The 23,838-nt window shown below is 38.1% G+C and overlaps 1 protein-coding gene across 1 annotated transcript; it reads right to left on the bottom strand.

The window, feature by feature from the left end:
• Positions 1-1,042: 1,042 nt before the first annotated feature.
• On the bottom strand, positions 1,043-22,634 carry LOC145978596 (uncharacterized). Its single transcript, XM_083111309.1, has 3 exons — positions 22,555-22,634; positions 11,975-13,359; positions 1,043-1,376 (listed from the first exon to the last, which is right to left on the bottom strand). The coding sequence occupies exons 1-3, from the start codon at positions 22,603-22,605 to the stop codon at positions 1,199-1,201; spliced, it is 1,614 nt and encodes a 537-aa protein (XP_082967435.1). The 5' UTR covers positions 22,606-22,634; the 3' UTR covers positions 1,043-1,198.
• Positions 22,635-23,838: the final 1,204 nt, after the last annotated feature.

The following is a 23,838-nucleotide window of genomic DNA, read 5'->3' as shown; positions in this document are numbered from 1 at the left end:
TTGTCAATAATTTACTTGCAATATTCATCCTATTAGAGGTGCAGAAGCACACCATGGATTAATTATGTGAAGAAAAACACCACCTGCAAACAATTCAAACATTACAAAATGCAACTCGTGGTTCACAGATGTAGATGAAATGCACTGTCCCTAAACCGAAAGACAGTAGGTCCCGGAATACAAATACAACTAAAGGAAGAACATGGGTGTGGTTGTTCCTCCCTTCCTTGAACCAACACAGGCAAAGAATTGACAATGGGGGTCTGGGGAAGATTGAATACTACCACTTTAGTAGATTTTCCTCAAAGTCAAAGCCACTGCAACATAATCCTCCCTGCTATTCTGTTTTCTCCAGAAATATTTTAATTTGGTGTTACGAGAAAAGAAGGTCTGCCAGTCTAGACTACCAGACAAGGTGAAACCTCGGCCATCACTGAAAAATCCTCCGAAGCATTCTGGTTCCTTTTTTGGTCAGTGCTCTGACTGGTCATATTAACTGCCTTCCCCAAGCACATCCTGTATTCTGAGACTACCAATATACAGGGTAGGGCAGAAAAACCTGATGATTGTTAAAATGATATAACACAGTAAATATCTTTGTCTTTATTCATGTGCTAGCCTTGCAGCCATGTGTATGCCAGTATTATTAAAAGATAGAAAAGTATGATTTACACCAACATTAAGTGTGGAAAATAACATCTTGCAAATGGCGTCCATTTTGGTCCACATACTGCTGGAGAAAGAAAAAACCTGCTGATTGTTGTTTTGTTATTGTGTCGCATTGTGTGGTGGGGATTTCATTCCTCATTAGCTGTCAAATTTAAGTCACCATGGAGTCGTGCAATACAATGCATCGTGTTTGTTGAAATGCAAACTTTTTATTTACTGTGTTATACAATTTTAAAAATCATCAGGTTTTTATGCTGCACCCTGTGTGACTACATAGCAAGAAAATGCTGTACCCTAAAGACAGAAAGAGAACGAGTCTAAAACATTGGTATATGTGTGTACTGGACCAAGTACAATGGTTTAAAGTCTGAACAATTCATTTTATTAATTATTTATTTTTACATTCACAAGGCAACAATAACATGTTGACTTTTTTGTGTACAAAGATGTTTATGGTTCAGTTGTATATTTATAATCCAAGAAATAAATTTCAAATTTTGAGATGACTTGATATATTTGGTTGCATGGATCATCCATACACAAAATTATCTACTGTTCTAAAAACCACAGAAACTAGTGATCTTCCTTTTGACTTTTTGTCACATTTCTTAACAAGAGGTTTGCATGTCTTCTTCTTATTTGCCATGGTTGTAGCATGAGCAACATTTCCTCTTTGCTCCTCACCACAAATCCACACGACCATTTCACTGGAAAAGAAGTCACTTGTGTCAGTCATATTTCAAGTCAAGGTTTATCACAATGCACTTAATCAATAAAGTACAATCGGGTCATTCCATGTCAAATCAACCAATAGTCTGAACCTTGACATCTCAGAAATTGATACTTTTTGGTACAGTGGTACTACCAGTAAAGTTGACGAAAACTACGAAATTTCAGATTTTTTCGTCTCTTAGGTTTTGAGTTATTGACTTTCAAAAAAGCAAAAATCTCAAAAAAAAAAAACTTTTCTTTTAAAAAAAATATATATGTTTTGAAGGCCTCAATTGACTTGACTGTGTGCAAAATTTGTGCATTTTTTTTTTCAAAAAAATTAAAGGGGGTGTTTTTGAGACTTTCAAAGAAAAGTTTTTCAGGTTTCTGAAAAATTACAAAATTAAAATATCACAGTCATGTTGTATTTTAAATTAAAGCTCATTAAACGTAGAAGAGTATGACGCCAATTAGAATGCACTAGGACAAATAGTTTTTGTTCTACAGCTAAAGATTTCAAAATGTCGTCAAATTTTGGGATTTTTACTTTTTTGAAAGTCAATAACTCAAAAACTAAGAGCCAAAAAAATCTAAAAATTTGGCAGTTTTTGTTCTCTGGATACGTACAATGAATGAGCAAAAAAGCTTAAAATTCTGAATCCTAAAGGTTCCAAAAAACATTTATTGTTTGATTTAACATGGAATGACCTAATAACACTGAGCGAATGTTATACATTTCAGTATGACATTAATCCTAATTAATACATTTTTATTTCTTTGTACCATTCATGTACATTAACTTTATGTGAAATGTAATACAAAATGTCAGGATTCATAAATATGCTTTAAACATTATTTAGCTTGAGCTATAAAAAAGGTAATAAACGTTACCAAACTAAAATATACTATGAAATAATTATTGAAGCTTTCCTGGCGGCGAATGATGAAGAATTTTTTTCTGAGCTTTTGAGAGGAATTCTTCTTCAGGGATTGAAGTGCAGAGATGTGTCCAGGTGAGGTTATACATGGGCGTACCCAAAAGAAACCGAACAAATTTTTTTGTGAACTTGTTTATTCACAATTTAAGTACAAACCTTCAATCCCCTTCAAAGTACTCTCCACTTGCATTACGACACTTGCAAAACGCTTTCCTTTCATTCTAGGAAACAAAAAAAAAGTCGCATGGGGCAAGGTCAGGTGAGGAACAGGGGTCATACCATTTTTGGCCAAGAATTGTCGTACAGACAGGGCTGTGTGAGCCGGGGCATTGTCATGATGGAAAAACCAGTCACCCGACTGCCACAAATCAGGCCGCTTCCACCGCACACTGTTGCGCAATCGTTTCAAAACTCAAGTAGAAAGCCTGGTTAACTGTCTGACCCTGCGGAACAAACTCTGAATGGTCCGTCGTCGATCTTCGTTGATGATTTCACGAATTTTTTCAAAATTGTCATGTGTTCGGGCCGTGGAAGGATGACCAGAACAAGGTTTGTCATCAATTGACAGTTCACCATTTTTGAAACGGGAAAACCACTCAAACAATTGAGTTTTCCCCATAGCATCGTCCTTGTATGCCGTTTTTAACATTTCAAGAGTTTCTGTTCCACTCTTTCCGAGCAAAAAGCAGAATTTCACCGCCGCACGCTGTTCCCGAAAATCAGCCATTGCAAAAACGACGATCACACAAAACAGCTGTCACTCTAAACTCCGCCGAAACATGTCCTGACCTGCTTCAGTGACGGCACTCGGCTTACGGACTCAGGAAGGTTCACTTTATGCGCTCCTAGTGGCAAAACGCAGTACTACAAAAGTTCTGCCCACCACAAAATTAGTTCGGTTTCTTTTGGGTACGCCCACGTATGTTTGATGTGGGAGAAGTCCCGTGTAGGTGGCAAGCCAATCAAGTGCTGTCTCTCCGATATCCGTGCTCACTGTCGACTATCATTAACCATTTATTATAATTCCAGCTCATGAAAACTGAAGCCCTATTAGTGAATTAAACACTGTCAATACAAAACTGATTCATCCAATTCAAATTCTTATTTTCATGAATGGTCGGTGGAAAAAAAATTGTTACGCAACAAATGGCAAAGGTTAAAGCATATTCTAGTCATATGTGCTTCATTAGGACTCTTGTATCAATTGGATGATTTTTCCTGAGATTTCCCTGACATTTATAATTTTTTTCAAATTCCCTGAGATTTCCAGGTTTCCCAGGTGTTTGTGGGAATCCTGTTACAGCCTCTTTATTATTACTCGTATGCTTTTTCTTTTCTCATGTTTCGTTCCTTTCTTTCAGATGATATGATCCATATTTTTATGTGACGTCACCAGTAGAAAATATGTCACTAATATATTTATTTTGTGAAAGAAAGCGTAATTTCCTTGTTATTCTATGTAATATTGCGCCTTATTAGTAATGTATATCTTTTGTTTAATGTTTGTTGTATTTTGTGCTCTGTTATGAGTAGTTTAATGTATCTTCATGTTTGCGAGAGTGCACTATACGAATTTGTATTTCTAAAGATGTATAGATGTCAGTTTTGTTGATAGTATCCTTTTGTAGATAGTGAATGATTCATCTGTACTTTAATCTGTGTTCTCGAAAATCGTATAAAAGCGAGGATATCGCGTAAGAATCATCACACTTTTTCGCCACGGATCGACGAAGCTTTTAAACTTAAAAAGAACTCCTCGGTGTTGTGCATACATCTTGGTATGGTAGTTCGGGGCGCAAGCTAGGCCTATGTGATCATAGGTACGCCGATAGCCATGCATTGATGATATGCACAATACTGCAACCATTCTACGTCAAATAATAAAGTTAGCCTAAAGATTAATTTGGAAATAAAAGGCTAAAGAGAAAATATTGGCTCAGTTATCATTGCATATCTCTTGGTGTGGTAGTTCGGGGCGCAAGCTAGGTCTATGTGATCATAGGCTTGTCGATAGCCACGCATTGAGTTTTATGTGTTTTAATTGAGTCAATTCATCGACAAAGCGAAATCCTCGCCTTCGTCTCAAGTATAGTTGCACTATAATTGCAATAAATAAAGAATAAAACTTTTCAGTTTATACATACGGCAGTAATGTGGTTTTATTTCTCTGTGCTGTGAATATTGTCTTTGCCTAACACTATCCCTGTACCTGAGAGGAGTCTGTGTACTTCACCGAGTCTCACCGTTCACCGCTGAGTATTATTAAGTTAATATTAATAGTATAATAATACGACGCGTGAAGTATAATTGTGCACCAAGAACGTCGTCAAGTGGCAGCTCAACGTGTTGGCTCGATTTTGTAGTGTACAAGGGCAAGACAATTGTTTAAAGTTGAGATTAATTGTGCAAGAGCACTGAACTTTCATATTTATTGAAAAGCACAGAGTTATTTTGTTTCGATATGGACAAGAAGCATTTGCGTAGCGCAAATAAAAATCTCACTTCGAGTTCAGGACTTAATGTTCCCGATTGTTGTCGGGACATTGATAAAGATAAAACCACATTTGTGTGCAAGAAATGTACAAAGCTTCTACATTTTGAATGTTGTGGCCTAGATATTCGAACTGAAGGCCACGAGTCTACCGATTTGGTTTGTAAAGATTGTGAATTATTGTCTACGGATAGTTCATCTGATCCATTAAATATGTTCAAAGCATTAAAAGCAATGATTGAAGGAATTAGCAAACAACAAGTCGAAAGTATGGGAAAATTACAGGCTGATATTAGCAATGATATTAGTAAACAGTCTGAAACATTGCAGGCTGATATGAGTAAACAGTCTGAAGCACTGAAAGCTGATATTAAACAGCAAGCTGATTCCATTACCAGCTTGAAAGCTGATATCTGCAAACAGTCTGAAGCACTGAAAGCTGGTATTAAACAGCAAGCTGATTCCATTACCAGCTTGAAAGCTGATATCTGCAAACAGTCTGAAACATTGCAGGCTGATATGTGTAAACAGTCTGAAGCACTGAAGGCTGATATCTGTAGACAATCTGACATATTAAAGGAAGATATCCTCAGACAATGTGCGTTGCTAAAGGATGATATCGGTAAGCAGCACGATGAATCTATAAAAGTATTAAGAGCTGAAATAGGCGAGATGGCCTGTGAGATTCAACAACTGAAGTCTGAGAACGAGGAAACTAGGGCTCGATTCTGTGAAGAAATCCGGCAGGCTAGAGAGATAGACTTTGATGACTTCCGGCGCAGCTTGGCAGCCGAGGTAAATAAAGCCACGGAAAATGTTCGCACAGATGTGGAGGATATTAACTCGAGATTCACTGGAGAGTGCAATAGGATTATCGAAAAACAGCTGACAATAGAACAGATGTTGGCCGAGGCCGAGACTGACAAAATACAGTTCCGGGCTGAGGTCCAAGAAAATATTAGTCAGATTTCAGTAGTTGTGTCTCAAAGAAGCAAGGACGTTGAGGAAATAAAAACTCAAGTAGAACAACTTACGAATCAGAGACCATGCACGTTACCTGCCAAACGGAAACAGAAACTGGATCTCGAACAGCTGGTCATCCGTCTGCAGTTGCTGAGAGTGCAGTGTTGCCAACCATGAACATTGAACTAAATGAAGCGATGGACAGAGCCGGTGGAGAGAGAACTAGAGAAGACAAACAAGTCTGTCGCCCACGAGTTACTGCTGATTCAAGAGCTAATGAAGTGGCGTCTGCTGTTCCACCTACCTTTAGTCTTTCGGGCGATGACAGAAGTTACAGAGAGCGTGAATCTCGCAGGGCCCGGCACAGTCTTTATGAAGAAAGGACAAAGAGGAAACGTCTAGAAAGGAAGGAAGATCGCAGTTCCTCCTCTTCCAGCACCACCTCTGACTCTCAGTATCAAGCAAAAATCAGGAAGCGAACACGAAGGCATGGAAATTCAAGGAGCGGGCCAGATGAGTCGCCGCCAAGAACTCAGCGATCAGCAATGACTGGAACTCCAAGGATGGCAGACCTTAATTCCTTGTCGAAGTTCAAGGGAGACCTGGAAGCCCAGAATGCTGAGCAATACTTAAAAGAACTTAATATCAATTTTGATTTAATGCAGATTCCATACGAATACCGATTGGAAATTATTCCTCGGCTTTTCAAGGGCCAGGCTGAGCATTGGTTTCGAGCAAACCAGTTAGAGTTAAAGTCCTATTCTGATTTCTGCCGTCGTTTTCGCAAACAATATGCTTCAGAAGAGGCCAAAGAGAGGCAGCTGACAGCAGTGAGATCTCGCCGATACTTAAAGCAGTCCGGTATGAGCATGGAGGAATATGCCTGGTCTATTTACTCAGCCTACCGCAATCTGTCTGCCCGTTACATAGAACCTGAGATTGTGAATTTAATCATCTCCCAGCTTCGGTATAGAGCTCGCAGTCTGAGTCTAGCTAATTCTCCTCAAACTGTACGGCAGCTAGCCGACTTTCTGAAAAGGTTCGAGGTGCTTGAGGAACAGGACAGTTGGAAGCCTGTGTGGAATAGGGAAGGTGCAGGCCAGGGAAATGCTCCCAGACAAAATAGAATTGGAAACCAACAACCCAGAGTCAGACAAGTTATGCAGAACCAGAGGAATGGATATTCCAATTACAACAGGCGGCGTAATCCTCCGAGAAGGGATGGCAGGAACAACTACGCACGTGGGCCGCGTCGTTCCAGATCTGATCCAGAAGAACATTCCCGTGACTCTTCACGTAACGCCTCTGAACCCAGTAACTTCAGAGCGACGGCGCCTCCGTTTGAACCTTCTGCTTCACGTTTGACGAACGAGCAACGTCAAAGCGTCGACATGACAAGAGACTTTTGTTGGGCACCATCGACTAGTGCTAATCTGAGTGGTATGCAGTCGGATTTAGCCAGTCGCCCAACGTGAATTCTTCATTCCCGATCATGATTGGGCTAAAATCTTGACTTCTCTGGGAACAGATGACAGCGTTATAAATAGTGAAGGCAATCATCTTTTTGTTGTGCTGACTCTCAATGAAGGAGAACAAAGTTTTGATAGAGCACTACAACAGGCAGTTAGAAAGGAAAATTTACCCAGGGCTCCATTAATTAAGGCAACTGTAACAGGCGTCGATTTTATTTGTGTTCTGGACACTGGCAGCGAATGTAATCTCATGAGCTACGCCATTTGGAAGAAGATTAAAGAGAAGCTGCCGTCATTGCAGTTACAAACATGTCCAGATGTTAGGCTGACTGATTTCACTGGGAGAAACAAAACTAGAGTTGTGGGATGTAGACAAGTATATCTGGAGATTGCTGGAAGAAATTTATTGGAGGACATGTTTGTCTTGAAGGGTCTCGAAGCTGACTTTATTTTGGGCTACCCATTCCTCAGGAAATATGAAGCAGGAATTGACCTACAGCGCGAGAAGTTATCCCTCACCGTAGACGGAGTTCCGGTAGAGCAGGACCTCGTGAATAATGGATCTTCGACAGGGACGTATGTAAGAAATGTCCGTGAAGATTCCCATGTCGATCAGTGGACGGCTAGTCCTGACGACATTCTACAGAAGGTCAATGCGAATGAGATTTTATGCGAAAGGGGTAGAAGCCAATTGAAAGAAGTCTTATTGAAGCATAGAGATGTATTTTCCGAGAGACCAGGTACTATTAAAAACTTCCAGTGTGAGATTGAACTCACCACCACAGAACCTGTGTATCGATCTCCATATCCCATACCTATAGCAAAAAGGAAACTCCTGGAGGAAGAATTAGAAAAGTGGAGACAATGGGGTGTTATAATGCCTTGTAATTCCCCTTACTTGAACCCTTTAATTGTAGTCGACAAGCCTGACGGTGCAGTACGCCCATGCATTGACTTCAGAAATTTGAATAAAATTGTACGTGTTCCACGGAATTCAGTTGAGGCCATTTCGGATGCCTTACAAAAATTTAAAGGTGCTCGTTATTTTACAAATCTGGATCTGGCTTCTGGATATTTACAGATCCCTGTAAAAACTGACTGCCAACCATGTACTGCCTTCTCCTATAAAGGACGTCAGAGGATGTTTGCTCGAATGCCTTTTGGTATCTCTAGTGCTGTGTCAATTTTCATAGCTGCCATGCATGCTGTATTTGGTCCTGAAACCGAAGAGTATCTAACTCAATATATGGATGACTTGCTGATTTTCGACAAAGAACTCTCCAAGCATCTCGAACATCTGGACGAAGTGTTGCAGCGACTCCAAGAAGTGGGGATGACTGTAAAGCTGCGAAAATGTGAATTTGTCAAAAAGGAAATTACCTACTTGGGTCACATTGTTTCTGGAGATGCTATCAAAATCCAACCAGACAAAAATTCCGCCATTAAGTTATTTCCTAAACCTAAAACTAGAAAGGATGTTCGGAAATTTCTTGGCCTCGCCAACTGGAGGCGGAAGTTCATTGAAAATTTTGCAGCTAAATCTGAACCGCTCACCAAGCTGTTAGGTAAAAATCAACGGATTTGGCGAGACGAGGAAGAACAAAGTTTCCAGCTACTGAAGAATGAACTTGTAAGAGATGCTGAATTAGCACAGCCTGATTTTGAACAGGCATTCTGTATCCAATGCGATGCTTCTGGGAAAGGATTGAGTAGTATTCTTTTCCAAATGGATGGTGAAGAGAGGAAGGTCATTCAGTATGCAAGCCGAAAACTGAAGGAGAACGAACGCCATTACTCCATCCATGAGTTAGAATGTTTGGCCATAATCTTTGGAGTTGAGAAGTATGCTGTTTATTTGAAAGGTAGGCCTTTCACTATCTACAGTGATCATAAAGGGTTGGTATGGTTACAAGACGCCCGTAACTGGAACAGTCGTTTGACTCGCTGGTCTCTAAAACTCCAACAGTACCAGTATAAAATAGTATACGTCTCTGGTCGCCAAAACGATCTGGCAGATATTTTATCTCGGTATCCTGCTAATGATATACCCCAAATTCATCCTGAAAATAGCCAGCAGACATTCAGAATAAACTACCTGTGGGCCGAAAGAGGAGAAATAGATGACGTCGACAAGTGGAGAGAGGCACAATCTGAAGATGAAATCTGCAAAAATTTACTCCAATCTCTAAATTCTCAGGAACCTAACCTCAGATTGCATCGTTCCTATCGCATTCAAGAAGGAATTTTATTTAAGAGAGGATCAGACAATCAGTCCCTTTGGAAACTGTGTGTTCCGGTGGTAATGAAGCAACCTCTCTTGAAAGTAATTCATGATGAAGCTGGACATTTTGGAGTATCCAAGACATTGAAGCGACTTGCAGTACGATACTTCTGGAAAGGCATGAAGGACGACGTAATACAGTACATCCGAGATTGTGAAATTTGTGCCCAGAGTAAACCAGACAAATTAGGGATACTCAAGGAGACCCTTCATATCAGTCCCAAGCAACCTCATGAGATGCTTTCTCTGGACTTGATTGGGAAGCTTCCTCGGTCTAATGGATACCAGTACATCTTGAGCCTTATTGATGTGGGTACACGTTTTGTCTCCGCATATGCTTTACGGACTGCCAGCACCACAGAAATTATAAACACGCTTCAGAGAGGATATTTTGCTCACTATCCAAACGTTACGTTTACCCTAAGCGACAAAGGAGCTCAGTTTACCTCGAAGCAGTGGAAGGAATTTACCAAAAGCCTTGGTATCCATCATGTTTGCACAACAGCTTACAATCCAAAGGGGAACATGGTAGAACGAGCAAATCAAGAGATAGTCAGATTACTTCGTTTATTTTGTTATCGAGAACATCAGACTTGGTCGCGATACATATCAAAAGTTGTTTGGTTAATTAATTATTCTATTTCTGAAACAACTGGATATTCACCTGCTGAACTATTCTTCAATCATCCTATACCCAGAGAGATCCTAACTCATTTCAATTGGCCCGAACGGGAAGAAGCCCAACCGGATTGGAAGTCCAAATTGTTCTTAGCCCAAGTCAGGGAGAAGAAGAAGCTATCGAAGAATATAAAACAGAAGGGAGACTTCGTGATGGTTAAAAACCATTCCTTAAGCTCGTCACTAGATAGGACCATTCAAAAGTTATTTATGTTGTGGATAGGACCTTATCTAGTGGACAAAGTGGAAAATAATGTTGTGACATTGCTAATTCCAAGGACTAAAGAATTATATGATAAGGTTAACTTGGATAACCTAACTGGTGCATTTTTCGGAGGATAAAAGGAAAGAGTTTGTACTTTAAAACTAAGTTTCCTCCAGGTAGATAACTTCCTTCCTGAAACTTAGTTTCCGAAAGGAAGGGGCAGATGATATGATCCATATTTTTATGTGACGTCACCAGTAGAAAATATGTCACTAATATATTTATTTTGTGAAAGAAAGCGTAATTTCCTTGTTATTCTATGTAATATTGCGCCTTATTAGTAATGTATATCTTTTGTTTAATGTTTGTTGTATTTTGTGCTCTGTTATGAGTAGTTTAATGTATCTTCATGTTTGCGAGAGTGCACTATACGAATTTGTATTTCTAAAGATGTATAGATGTCAGTTTTGTTGATAGTATCCTTTTGTAGATAGTGAATGATTCATCTGTACTTTAATCTGTGTTCTCGAAAATCGTATAAAAGCGAGGATATCTCGTAAGAATCATCACACTTTTTCACCACGGATCGACGAAGCTTTTAAACTTAAAAAGAACTCCTCGGTGTTGTGCATACATCTTGGTATGGTAGTTCGGGGCGCAAGCTAGGCCTATGTGATCATAGGTACGCCGATAGCCATGCATTGATGATATGCACAATACTGCAACCATTCTACGTCAAATAATAAAGTTAGCCTAAAGATTAATTTGGAAATAAAAGGCTAAAGAGAAAATATTGACTCAGTTATCATTGCATATCTCTTGGTGTGGTAGTTCGGGGCGCAAGCTAGGTCTATGTGATCATAGGCTTGCCGATAGCCACGCATTGAGTTTTATGCATTTTAATTGAGTCAATTCATCGACAAAGCAAAATCCTCGCCTTCGTCTCAAGTATAGTTGCACTATAATTGCAATAAATAAAGAATAAAACTTTTCAGTTTATACATACGGCAGTAATGTGGTTTTATTTCTCTGTGCTGTGAATATTGTCTTTGCCTAACACTATCCCTGTACCTGAGAGGAGTCTGTGTACTTCACCGAGTCTCACCGTTCACCGCTGAGTATTATTAAGTTAATATTAATAGTATAATAATACGACGTGTGAAGTATAATTGTGCACCAGAACGTGTCACAGAGCTCAATTAAAATATAAAAGGAGTGGGGAAGGAACCAACTTCTGTATTGTAAAAGTGGATAGATATACATCTATCTTCGTGCTCTAATGAAAGGGTCCTGGGTTCAATACCTGGTTGAGGTACATTGCACAGTGGTCCGGATCCCACTTTAGACTGTAGATCCAGTCCCAATTATCCTTTCTGTGCATAAAGTGGACTCAAACTACAATTCAACCACTGTTTTACACTTTAGTGTGCTGTAAGAAGAATTATTTGGTAACTAACACAGACATCTAAAAATATATTAGCTTTTTGTTTGTTTGGTTTTTGTATGTACATAATTAAAATGTGTTCAACAAAATAAGTACAATGCCACAAAGTAAAGTTTGCATACCTGAAAGTTCTGGCAACTACGTCCCCAGTTTTCCCCCATCTCTTCATCCATTTGTGTGCCATGCAGACTAACATGTTGTAGCATTCACTGGGCATTGAATCCATCTCGGGCATCATTTTTATCAGAGGCTTCATCCAAGTTGCCATTCTCCACATTAGTTTCTGCACAATCCAAAAACCTGATCCGGAGTCGGGTTCATCTATTTCTTGATAAACATTCATTTCTTCCTCTTCCCCTTCACCCTCTTCTTCTCCAGGTTTTTTATTTGGTTTATTTTTATTACCACCAGGTTTCTTCTTGTTATCATTTGTTAATGCCAATGTTCCTTCTTCCCCCTCTTCCTCTCCATCCTCTTCTTCACCTTCTTCTCCCTCTTCCTCTTCACCTTCTTCTTCATCTCCTCCCTCTTCTTCTTCTTCCTCTTCTTCCTCCTCATAACCCTCTTCTTCCCATATCCAGTCCCACTCTTCATCTTGCCATTCTTCATCTTCTTGCCATTCTTCATCTTCTTCTGGTTGTGGCTTTTTCTTTTTATTTCCCCCAGGTTTGTTTTTATCTGGTTTTGGTTTGTTTTTATCTGGTTTTGGCTTATCTTTATCTGGTTTTGGCTTATCTTTGTCTGGTTTTGGCTTATCTTTGTCTGGTTTTGGCTTATCTTTGTCTGGCTTTGGTTTGCCTTTGTCTGGCTTTGGTTTGCCTTTTTGAGGTTTGCCATTACTGCCATATCCTTCCTCATCCGCATCATACTCATCGTTTTCTACACCTTCCACCAATTCCCATACCCAATCATCATCTTCCCACTCTTCTTCCTCTTCCCATTCTTCATCTTCATTTTGTCCTCCTCCACCAAAAGGTTTCACTTTGTTTGGTTTATCTTTTTCTCCAGTAGGCTTTGGCTTAAAAAATACTGGTTTATCTCCTCCACCTAGTGGTTGTGGTTTTACACCACTTGGTTTCTCTTTATCTCCATCAGGTTTCAGATTCAAAATGGGTTTCTCCCCACCTAGAATTTGGCTCAAAATGGGTTTATCCCCACCTAGAATTTGGCTTAGAATTTCTGGTTTGATGCTAAATTGTTTTTCTTTGTCTGACTTCTCTTTATTTTCAATAGATGTTTCTTTAATTTTTGCATCTTTTACATAGTGTGCCTCTGAACTTTCATCTTCTTCTGATGAATCATCATCCAAACCTTCAAAATAGCTTTTTCTATGATTCACCTGACCTTTAGCTGATGTGTCTATGTCATTTATCATGTTATTTTGAACTTTCTTATCTGCATTCTGCATTAATACCTTCCACTCTTCATCTGTTGCCCTAGCAGTTCTCATCGATCTGTTTTCCATCATCATCATAGTTCCGTCATTCATCTGTTGTTTCATGCAATCCTATCAAATTTTAAGAAATAAGAGATATTAGAATTCAATATTTGAGGGGATGAAAGGTGTAAAATATCAAAATAAATAAAAATAATAAACGTTTGATCACTACAGTCTTCCATGAACATTCATGATATCATATTGGATCACTAATTTGTAAAAATGTTAATACACAGAAGCAAATTATGAACTTTTCTTTGCAACTTACCAGGTCCATAGCCCCCCCCCCCCCCCTTGCATAATTTGTTTGCAATGAAGAGTGAAAATGTAGACAGTAGATATTATTTTGCTCACAGCTTGGTGAAGGATAAATTCACAGAACCTGAACAGCAGCTATTACATTTGTTCATCTTGTTTATGACCTGGACTGGCGGCAAGTATTTAGAAGATTCTCTAGACTTCAGAAAGTTCTTTCATAGGGAGCTGCTTTATCTGTACCTTCACTGCTCCTATTGCAGCCTCCTGTTTAGACAGAAATCTGTGATTTTGATGCCATGATCCACATTCCTTCCACACTTGCGTCAAAGGTCAACAGCTCTCACATTTTGGGATTAAAGGAGAGCATGGAAGTCCGAAAGGGGGGAGCAATGGGGCACCCCCTTTTGGAAAATGAATGTTGACTTAAAATTTATATATTTCACATAATTTCATTTCAGTCACAGTAATTTATGGTAATTATTATAAATACGTTGAAAAACATGATAATTTCAGACTGAAATAGTATTTTTTGAGGGGGCATCACTATTATGATATATCACTAATATGCCTCCTTTGCCCCCCCTGGAAAAAAATTACCTTTCCTGCTCCTCCCTGAAAAAAATCCTGGGGATGTCCATGAAAGGGAATTTTATTGCTTCGGCCTGGGGTGGAATATATGGTAGGCACTATGATTGAATTATGTGCATTATTTTCTATGTGATATAAATATCTGTATCATCAAAAGTAGTATGGAGTGTGTAGTAAGTAGGGTGACCATAATATTTTGGTCCCAAAACGGGACAACCAATGGGGTCAATTTTACCCCCCCCCCTGAAAAATCGGTTGTGCCAAATTAAAAATTATTGTTATTATTAACGTAGTATTATTATTTATTAAATGTGGATCACATAAATGATACATCATAAACAATAAATAGAATATGATTACCCATTGTCAAAAGATATAAATTATTACAATCTCCGTGTGACTTACATAGTTTCTGGTCCCTAACCTTTCACGTTAATCGTTTGCTCAAGTTGAGGAATGCCAGAAATATTTATCAGAAGAAGGAATCTTCTTGAAAACAACTTTATTCTTGATCAGGGGTTCATAAAACTCCCCGCAACTCTCAGTGAAGTTCACTCACGCCATCAAAATGGTCTTCATTGTTGATAGGTAAGCAAGATTTTTCATCTGTTTACATATTGTTCATGATTGAGAAAACATGCTCATTAGGTGGGGATTGTACCAGGCAATCCTAACACTATTTCCACCGCTTTCAGAATGACATCACACTTAATGTGGTCCATTTCCAACATACGAAAACCTGTACCTATTTATGTGACAAACAGTATTTTCTTTCTTCGTGGAGTTATGTTACGATTTCTCTTTCATATTACCAGTGATCGAACAGTTTTGTTTCATCATCTGAACTAGGAAATATATTAGGAGTTTACTGATTCATTAGGAATAGTGAAATTCTGTTTTGGTTATTAGACTAACTAGGTGTACTCTGCAGCAGAGACAAAACAATATAACCAGCGACACGAGCTAACAGTAAACTGCATCTGCTCGAATGTTCTCGATGGCAAAACAAAAGCACATTTTGATTTAAAGTGCTTGAAACGTAGTCCAGCTATTTTGCCACATCAACATTTTCTAGCATGAAATGTCTCTCAAATTTAGATTTGGTTTTCCAGCTTTTATAAAATGGGACAAATGCTAGTTCTCGATGGGATGACCAGGACATGCCTATGAAACGGGACTCTCCCGGTCAAAACGTGACGTATGGTCACCCTAGTAGTAAGGGATGATGTTACTGAATGTTTTAGAATATACAGAAAAATAGTATTATTTATGTGATATTTCTAAATTTTATATTAATTTAAACACACACACACACATAATTTACCTTCATATAATACTGTTAAACTATACAAAAATGGACTTGGTTTGCAACCTTCCCCATGGAGATTAATTCTAGCTGGGCCTGCAACTTACAAAGATTCTATTAATTTTGGTGGCCTCTGTCACCATACACACAGCAACTTGTTACACTGCTAGGTGGGTAGGTTCCTGTGTGGATAGTGGCAAGGGCCATCAAATTTGTATAACAAAAATAACCTGTGGTACAACAGCTCTTGAGGGCCAGGTCTTGCCTACCGATGGCCGGCTTCACTCCCACATGCCTCAGCAGAGGTGGACAATCATCCAACCAGTTGCGGGATGACATGTGATCAGCAGGACAATCCCCCAGTCATTGTTGCAGGTTTCCATAACCAGGTTACGCTACTCATTCATAGCTCTCCATATGTTTTGCATAAAAAAGGGGGTGTTTGTCATGTAAGAGAAGTTAATAAGGAGAGAAACACAAATAGTAATTAAATTTTATGTTGAATGCTTGAAGTGGAAATTTGAAAAAAGTATGTTTTCAGTTAATTCAAAAGTTACAAATTTCGAACACTGTGGAAGAAACATTATGCACCCAAGTAAAAATGCAAAAGAGGATAGAGAATGTGGAGAATAATGTAAGAATATTGAACAATTAATTCTTCTTTGTGAAAGAGTTGTACAAATTTCCATGAGAATTACTGTATATTTTGCATGTAGGCTACTGTAGAAATTTTACATAATATATGCAGCTAATACTCAGCAGCATAGCTGCTAAATTTTCCAATAATCAACTTTCAGAAAGGAAACAATGAATTAAAGAAGTACATATTATTTGCAATTATATATACAATGGTCGTTCAAGGTTGACCGGGACTTTTATTTCTGCAGAGGAAATAGGTAGCAGAAGAAACACCAAACTATGTCAGTTTTTCAAAGTATTCTCCGTGCGTGCCGAGGCACCGTTGCCATCGTTCTGGCAGCTCCCGAATTCCTTTGGCATAGAAAGAACTTGGTTGTTGTCGTAGCCACTGGAGGACATCGCTCCGCAGTGCTTCGTCTGTCGTGAATTTCTTCCCTCCCAGATGGTCTTTAAGGGTTGCAAACAAATGATAATCATTGGGGGCTAAATCCAGACTGTAGGGGGGATGGGGCAGAACTTCCCAGCGCATGTCGGCCAGAGTTGTTGTTGTCACATTGGCCATGTGAGGGCGGGCATTGTCATGGAGAAGAATGACATTTCCAGACAACATCCCAGGTCTTTTCTTGCGAATGGACTTTCGTACAGCACCACTCAACAATGTGGAGTAATACTGGACATTAATCGTGCTCCCTTTGTCCAGAAAATCCACATGGATAATGCCCTTCATGTCCCAGAAGACACTTGCCAGCGGACGGCTGCATTTTGCTTTTCTTGGGGGGCGGGGAACCTTTATGCCGCCACTCCATGCTGCATCTTTTGGTCTCTGGGGATGAATTGTGCAACCATGTTTCATCACACGTGATGATGGATTGCAACAATTCATCACCTTCTGCTCGAAACCGATTCAGAAGCTGTTCACAGACCGTCCTGCGTGTCCACTTCTGATCGAATGTCAGCTGGCGGGGAACCCATCTTGCACAGATTTTGCGGAAGCGTAAGTGGTCGTGAATGATTGTCTCAACACTCCCGACACTGATATTCACCTCGGCAGAAATATCCCGCACTGTTACTCGCCGGTTCTCAAGAATCATTTGCTCAACACGTGCGATATTCACTGGTGTGACTGCAGTCAAGCGAATGTGTCCATGCGCTTCATTTGTCACCAGCTCCCGTCCTTCGCGAAACTGCTCACACCATTCGTACACTCTTGTCCGCGACATCGTTTGTTCACCATACTGTGCTTGCAATCGTCTGAAAATCTCAGCTGGTTTCACTTTCTCCTTCACGAGAAATTTGATTACACACCGTTGCTCCACAGCCACAGACACACTGCTTGCCACCATGTTCGCTGCAACTGCTGCGCATGCGCGAAATACGTTACGCCGGGTGCTAGTTACTCGCAAAGGAATACATTACGTCACCCGCACGTTTCATCATGATCCGGCTATTCATCGATTTTTTACGTACGGAAATCCCGGTCAACCTTGAACGACCCTTGTATTTTTCATCATTTGTAATCTTCTGCTATTGCAGAACATAGTTATTTCAGTGGTGGCAATTTGGTTCCAAAACTGAGGAGGGGGTGGGGAAGCTGCAAGGACAGTTTACTTTCCCTTGGTAGATAAGGGTTTAGCATAATGCTGGTGAAAAAGTGGCAAATAGAAGGGGGGGGGGAAAGCAAAAAGTGTGAATGGGAAATTGCCCCCCACTGACTTATCTAGTTACAATTATCCCCTTGAAGTAGTTTGGAGAAATTTAGGAGTGTAGTAATGGACTAAAGGCAAATTTACAAGTATTGGAACAACTAGAAAATATTTTTGAGTTTGATTATGGTCAAAAGTTATAATGTGTCATAAATGTGAAAAGAAGTAGGTTAGAGCTTCTGCTGGTATAGTTCGTAATGTAATGTAAAAAAACAAGATCCATTTGATTAGGAATCTTGGTTACATACTACAATTATGCATTTTGAAGTATAGGGTAACATGACATAATGGTTAGATAGCAAAGCATAGCGTGTGTATGCTTGATTTATCATTAAATAGTAGGTTAATGAGTTCAAAATGCTGTAGCTATATTAGTGTGAAAGAGAACTAGTTTCACTGAATAATACTGAGCCTTGAAAACCAAGAGGTGCAGAGTTCAGAAAAAGTCTTCACATGAAACTGAGAGCACTAACTGCAAGGATAATATATATGAGGATAATCCAGCCCCCATAAGCCAGGCCGACAGTGGAAATCACTAGGCAGATACGGAACTTGCTATACCAGCTAGAAATTTTTCCAATTGGTTCCGATAGCTAATATGAGTTTTTAGACACTATCGAACTGATTGGTCTATCGGAACCGATTGGTCTATCAGAACCGATTAGTGTATCGGAACCGATTGGTCTATCGAAACTGATTGGTCAATTGGAACCGATTGGTCAATTGTAGTGAATTGGTTTCTATTGGAAAATATTTGATTGTTTTCAATATATTGCTTATGGAAAATTCTTATCTATATATCTGTAAATGCAATGGAGAAATCATATAAAACAACTAAAATAAATCTCTGGTAAAGCATGTGGAATTTGTAACTTAGAAAAACTTTCACATACAAATATTTTTTAAATATATGAACACGTTTTTAACTCTGGAGTTTCATTGTGGTTAACACACTTATAGAAAATCAAGAAACATGCTGCTTCAGTCATAAATTGACATGTTGTTATTCCTTTATACTTGCAAAAACAGCAACAAATTAGGTTAAACAAAGACTGAACCACAACACTTGAAAAAAGTGATAAACAAACAAAGCACTGTCGAGATCGACTTAGTTGATCAAAAGATTGCTCATTTTTCCAATTCTATTACTTACACATAAGAATAACCATGGAAATTCCATATTCCAAAAACAAGAACTAATATGAACATTTATTCCAACTACTAGCTGCTTTAAAGTTGAGTTGGTTAGAGTTCTATAGGTATATATTAAGATAAATCTGACTTCAGTAGTATGCATTAGAATTCAGAAGAAATGCAGTTCAAATGTGCTGTTTTTCCAATGAACTTCTATATCAGAGGAAATGTGATGTCAAGGATTAAACTACCTATGCTTTGAGTCAATAAATGAATTTAAAACATATATTGATTCTACAATATATACAAGCTTACAATTGAATACAATTCACCAATTGGATATTGTCTTGATTTTCCAATTGGTTTCAGTTGAGATTCTGATTGAAACCAATACATTCCAATAGAAATATTAGGCATCCGATAGAATCCGATTCATTCCAATTGGAACCAATAGAAAATTCCAGCTGGGATATGACATTTCCATCGAAAAAGGAAGTGGCTAGCACCCTCAACCCGTTTGGACGAAAACTAACAGCTTCAAAATACTGGACAATTAATAGGATCTCTCCTGAAAAGGTGTGCCAAATGTCCATGATCAGAGGCTAACTCATAAAACAATCATATAAATTCAAGCGATTTACACAATAAAGTATATTTGTATTACATTTTGTGTAGTACTGCGCTACGTCGTGCATATTCAAGCACTTGAAACTTTTAATATGCTGTTGTAAAGATTTTAGACTATCATGGAAGATTGTGACGCATTTCAATACTCTAAGTACATTATTGACTAACCTATGATAACGAACCAGGCAAGGTTATTACTTCCGTGGGCCAAGGACTGAGTTTATGTTATAAGTTCATTTCGATTTAGTGTGTCTGTATATTACGTTCTGAACCAAAATTTAGGAGAATTTTAAAGCTTCAGTATTCCTAGGAATTCAGTGGTGATTAGTTTTGTGATTAGGCCTTGTGCTGTGAAAGATGTGTTTTATGTCTGATGTCAGGCATAGTACGGAATAGACTAGGAATTGGGTATTCGTGTTTAACATAGACATCCCATTACAAAACTTTTACATGTGTCGTTGATTAAGTATCATGTAAAATTCAACTAGCTTGCCCTTCGCCCTTATATATTGATTAAATACCATCCTCTAAGAAGTCTCAAAGTCCTCCTCTGTGGCCGTGCGGTCTAAGGCTCTGTTCATTGGTCTCAGACTGTGGGACGGCATGGGTTTGAGTCCACCTGGGTTCAGTTTGTGGGTTCTTGGCCTGTGTATAGGACCAGTGGCAACCCACAATCATGAGGAAATTGGGGAGCAACAAGTGAGTAGCTTAATCAGGTCTCAGAAATCTCCTATAACGGCTGGGGGTTCGACATGCTGATCCCACATCGTCCCATTACCGGTTGAAGATCTCCACACCTCTATGTAGGATTGTTGGAGGGAGACCGGCAGTCGGGAGATCTGCCCATGCCCTTCAAGGGCTGTCGAGCCATGGGTTATTTATTTTATTATAAGAAGTCTCAAAGCAGGCAGGTTGAGTTTGATTGCTCTAAGCAAAGGTAGAAACTCTACATTTTGTGTGTTTGTGTAGTTTAAATTAATGTACGTAGAATTAAATTTAAGTTTAGTTGGAAAATAAATATTCCTTTTATCCTACAAATGAGTTTTGCCTGCATACATGAATAGTTATTAATATTATGTTTTTTAAGGACAGCCTGGACATATTTACATTTTGGAATAGGAAATGATTTTTAATGTCAGATGGACAGAAGATTGTGCAAGGTAAACTTATGACTAGGGGTCAGAAGTTGAAGACCTATAAATTGTCAAAAAAGACCTATAAAAAGACTTAAAAATATAAAAAGGACCTAAAAACAGAAAAAAGGACGTGTAAATGTGATCCAAATTAAATAATAACTTCAGTTTTGATTAGATATTTAATGAATAAAAAAATACAAAATTCTGGTGGTATGGAACACACAGTGCAAAAGAACTATATGAATGAAATGCATCTTCTTTCAGTCCAAAAATGTTTTCCTCTCGTTTCAGGGATGGTTCAAATATATATATATATTATTTCTTTACTACAGAAAGGATGTTTAAGAGGTGATGAACTGATGATGATTCGAATTGAGAATGGGCAGTAAAAACGTAGTTGAAAGAAGGTGAAGTTGCAAAAAAAATCCGTTAAGACCTAAAAAGACTAAAAGAGGACCAATAAGCCAAAAAAAGACAAAAAAGGACAAATAAAACCCACCTTTTTCTGGCCTACAATGACCCAAAATGAACATATATTATGTTGGGCCTCTTCTTCGGACACTAGGAAAAAAAGGATTTTTCCTCAACTTCCGAGCCATACTTATGACGAATCAAATTAAAACAACACGTGTCTGGTCAACGTTAAAAATTCTTACAGTTTAACATTATATGGCTATGTTCTTCCTCTATATTTGCAATACGATGAATTTTCATTTAACTCCACAGTGCAATATTTATTCTGTAGTAAATGTACTGTCTTGCAGGCAGTTTGTTAATTTAGGTATTCCGGTCCTATTATTGTTAATCTTATTGCATATCACATGGATTGCAATTATTAAACTTCAATGTAAATAAAAAATCTGGAAATGAATTACAATAATGAACTATTAAGTAAGATTTTTAGTGTAATAAATAAAAATTAAAAATGTTGTTTCTTGTCTTGAAAAGCAACCAGAAAATGACCCAATATCATGTATATTTAGTAAATGTATACGAAATTAGAACATTTTCTAGGTATTTCCTTTGCACAATCCAAGACAAGTTAATTGTTGCTTTTTTTATTTTTATTTTAATACATTCCATTTCCAATGAAAAATGTTCATTCGCTTTTCAAATGTCTAGCTTAAACATGGATATGCATATTAATCAATAATTATGACTGTTCGAGGATGTTGTCTTCCCCCGCCAGATGGTTCTGCTTGTAATGGGTGTCTGTGGTTTATAAGGCCTAAGAAAAGTGTTCGCACAAGTCAATAGAGAATATCCTCGCTGTCCCATCTTGTAATAGGTAATCCTTGCTAACTGCTTCAAATATTATTCAATATGTGCAGTGAGTTGACTATTATTATGTGTATAACTACTTTATAAATTTATGAGTTGAATAGTAGCAATTTAAAGTTTTAAAGTCGTATTTTGTAATAAATCATATTCTGGTACAATTTAACTTAATTGCTTCTTTTTCTCTGCTTATATATACAGTCCTTAAATTACCTGCACTATCAAAAAACAATTTTCTATATTTAACCAAATTTTTATTGGGCATCATGTAAAAGCATGGGCATAACTTGGGGAAGGGGCAGAATCGAACTTAGGGCTTAACTATTTTGCTAAGTAACTATTACATTTGCGAAATCATACAAATTACTCTATTACTCTTTATTGCATAGCTCCTCAGTACTCAGGAGGTTAACAAAAGTCACTTGACTTGTAAATTTTGATTGAAGTTATAATCACTTTGACATTAGATTTATCTTATGTTGGCAGAAAAAAAAGAGGCTACAATTGTATTACATTTTAAATATTCATGTTTACTTATGGAATCAAGTTGAGATTGTATCATTGCTGGAAAATAATATGTAGGCTATGTTGTTACCTGCAGCATGTTGAGGAAGAAGAGAAACATCAACAAGGTAAGGGCTGACATGGCTTTCTCCACATTGCCTTTGGACTGTGCTTTCCTGCAAGAACAAACCTACAGTCACAGAATTATAAAGAGATTCACCGGTTGGTCATTATTTTGATCTCATGTGCCAGCTGTCCAAGTTTTACACTGAATTCAGATAAGTGTTATACAAAATATGTTTATCATACAAAGTCTAATTTTACTCTCATGATTACATAATAATTGGTAATTTATATTTAGTTATGTAAAGAGAAACTATTGGTGTTCAACCAATCAAATATTTTCATCCTATTACAAATATATGATCAGTGGGAAAACAAATATATCACTTTCTGAATGTAGTTATAGTTGGTTACATTTACACATACAAAATAGTAGAACATAAATCAAAGATTACAAACACAAAAGTTGTTGGTTGTTTTCATCAACCAAATTTGTTAACATTGTATTATATTGTAAATTAATCTCCTGTTAATACAATTACCTACTTATGTTGAAACTTGCCAGCATATTCCCCTACAACACATTACATCATTTTGTAACATTTTATCAGTCTTTTGAAATAATGAGTTGGCACTATTTATAAAAAGGCTAACTGTAGAGGAAAGTCACCATAACTGACATGGGGCTCTTAACTTCACAGCCAATAAGTGCTGCCACTTTGCAGTAACAGGGTAACTCTATTCTTTAGGCTCCCAAGATAGTGTGCAACAATCATTGATGATGGTTTTCTATGTGTAGGGAGATATTTTTGTTTCTGGGTCATTTCAGTACTTTTGTTCATCTGTGCATAGTACTATATTATTCATACTGGAAGGATGTAAAGTTTTGCAGTTATATCATGTTATTGTAGATAGAATAACAGCTCCGGCCATATATTTCTTTCAGTTGTGCTGTTCGTAGATTTTTTAGACTATTGTAATTGATGGTATCATTCCCTACCAGGCCTGTAGCCAGGAGGGGCTGACCCCCCTATCCTGGAACTGCTGTCAGCCCCCTTGATATTAGGTAAAACTATTTTGTATAATTTGTTTGTAGTGAAGAGTGAAAATGCAGACAGCAGATATTATTTTGCTCACAACTTGGTGAAGGATAAATTCACAGAACATGAAGAGCAGCTATTACATTCCTTCATATTGTTTATGAGCAGAAATCTAAGTAGTAGCAAGTATTTAGAAGATTCTCTAGACTTTAGGAAGTTCTTTCATAGGGAGCTTCTTTATCTGTACTTTTGCTGCCCCTTTTGCAGCCTAC

Source organism: Lepisma saccharinum, chromosome 25 (assembly GCF_977018435.1).
Source record: "Lepisma saccharinum chromosome 25, izLepSacc3.1, whole genome shotgun sequence".
Lineage (NCBI taxonomy): Eukaryota > Metazoa > Arthropoda > Insecta > Zygentoma > Lepismatidae > Lepisma > Lepisma saccharinum.
The sequence above is the reverse complement of the archived record's forward strand: the minus strand, read 5'-3'. Positions and strand labels throughout refer to the sequence as shown.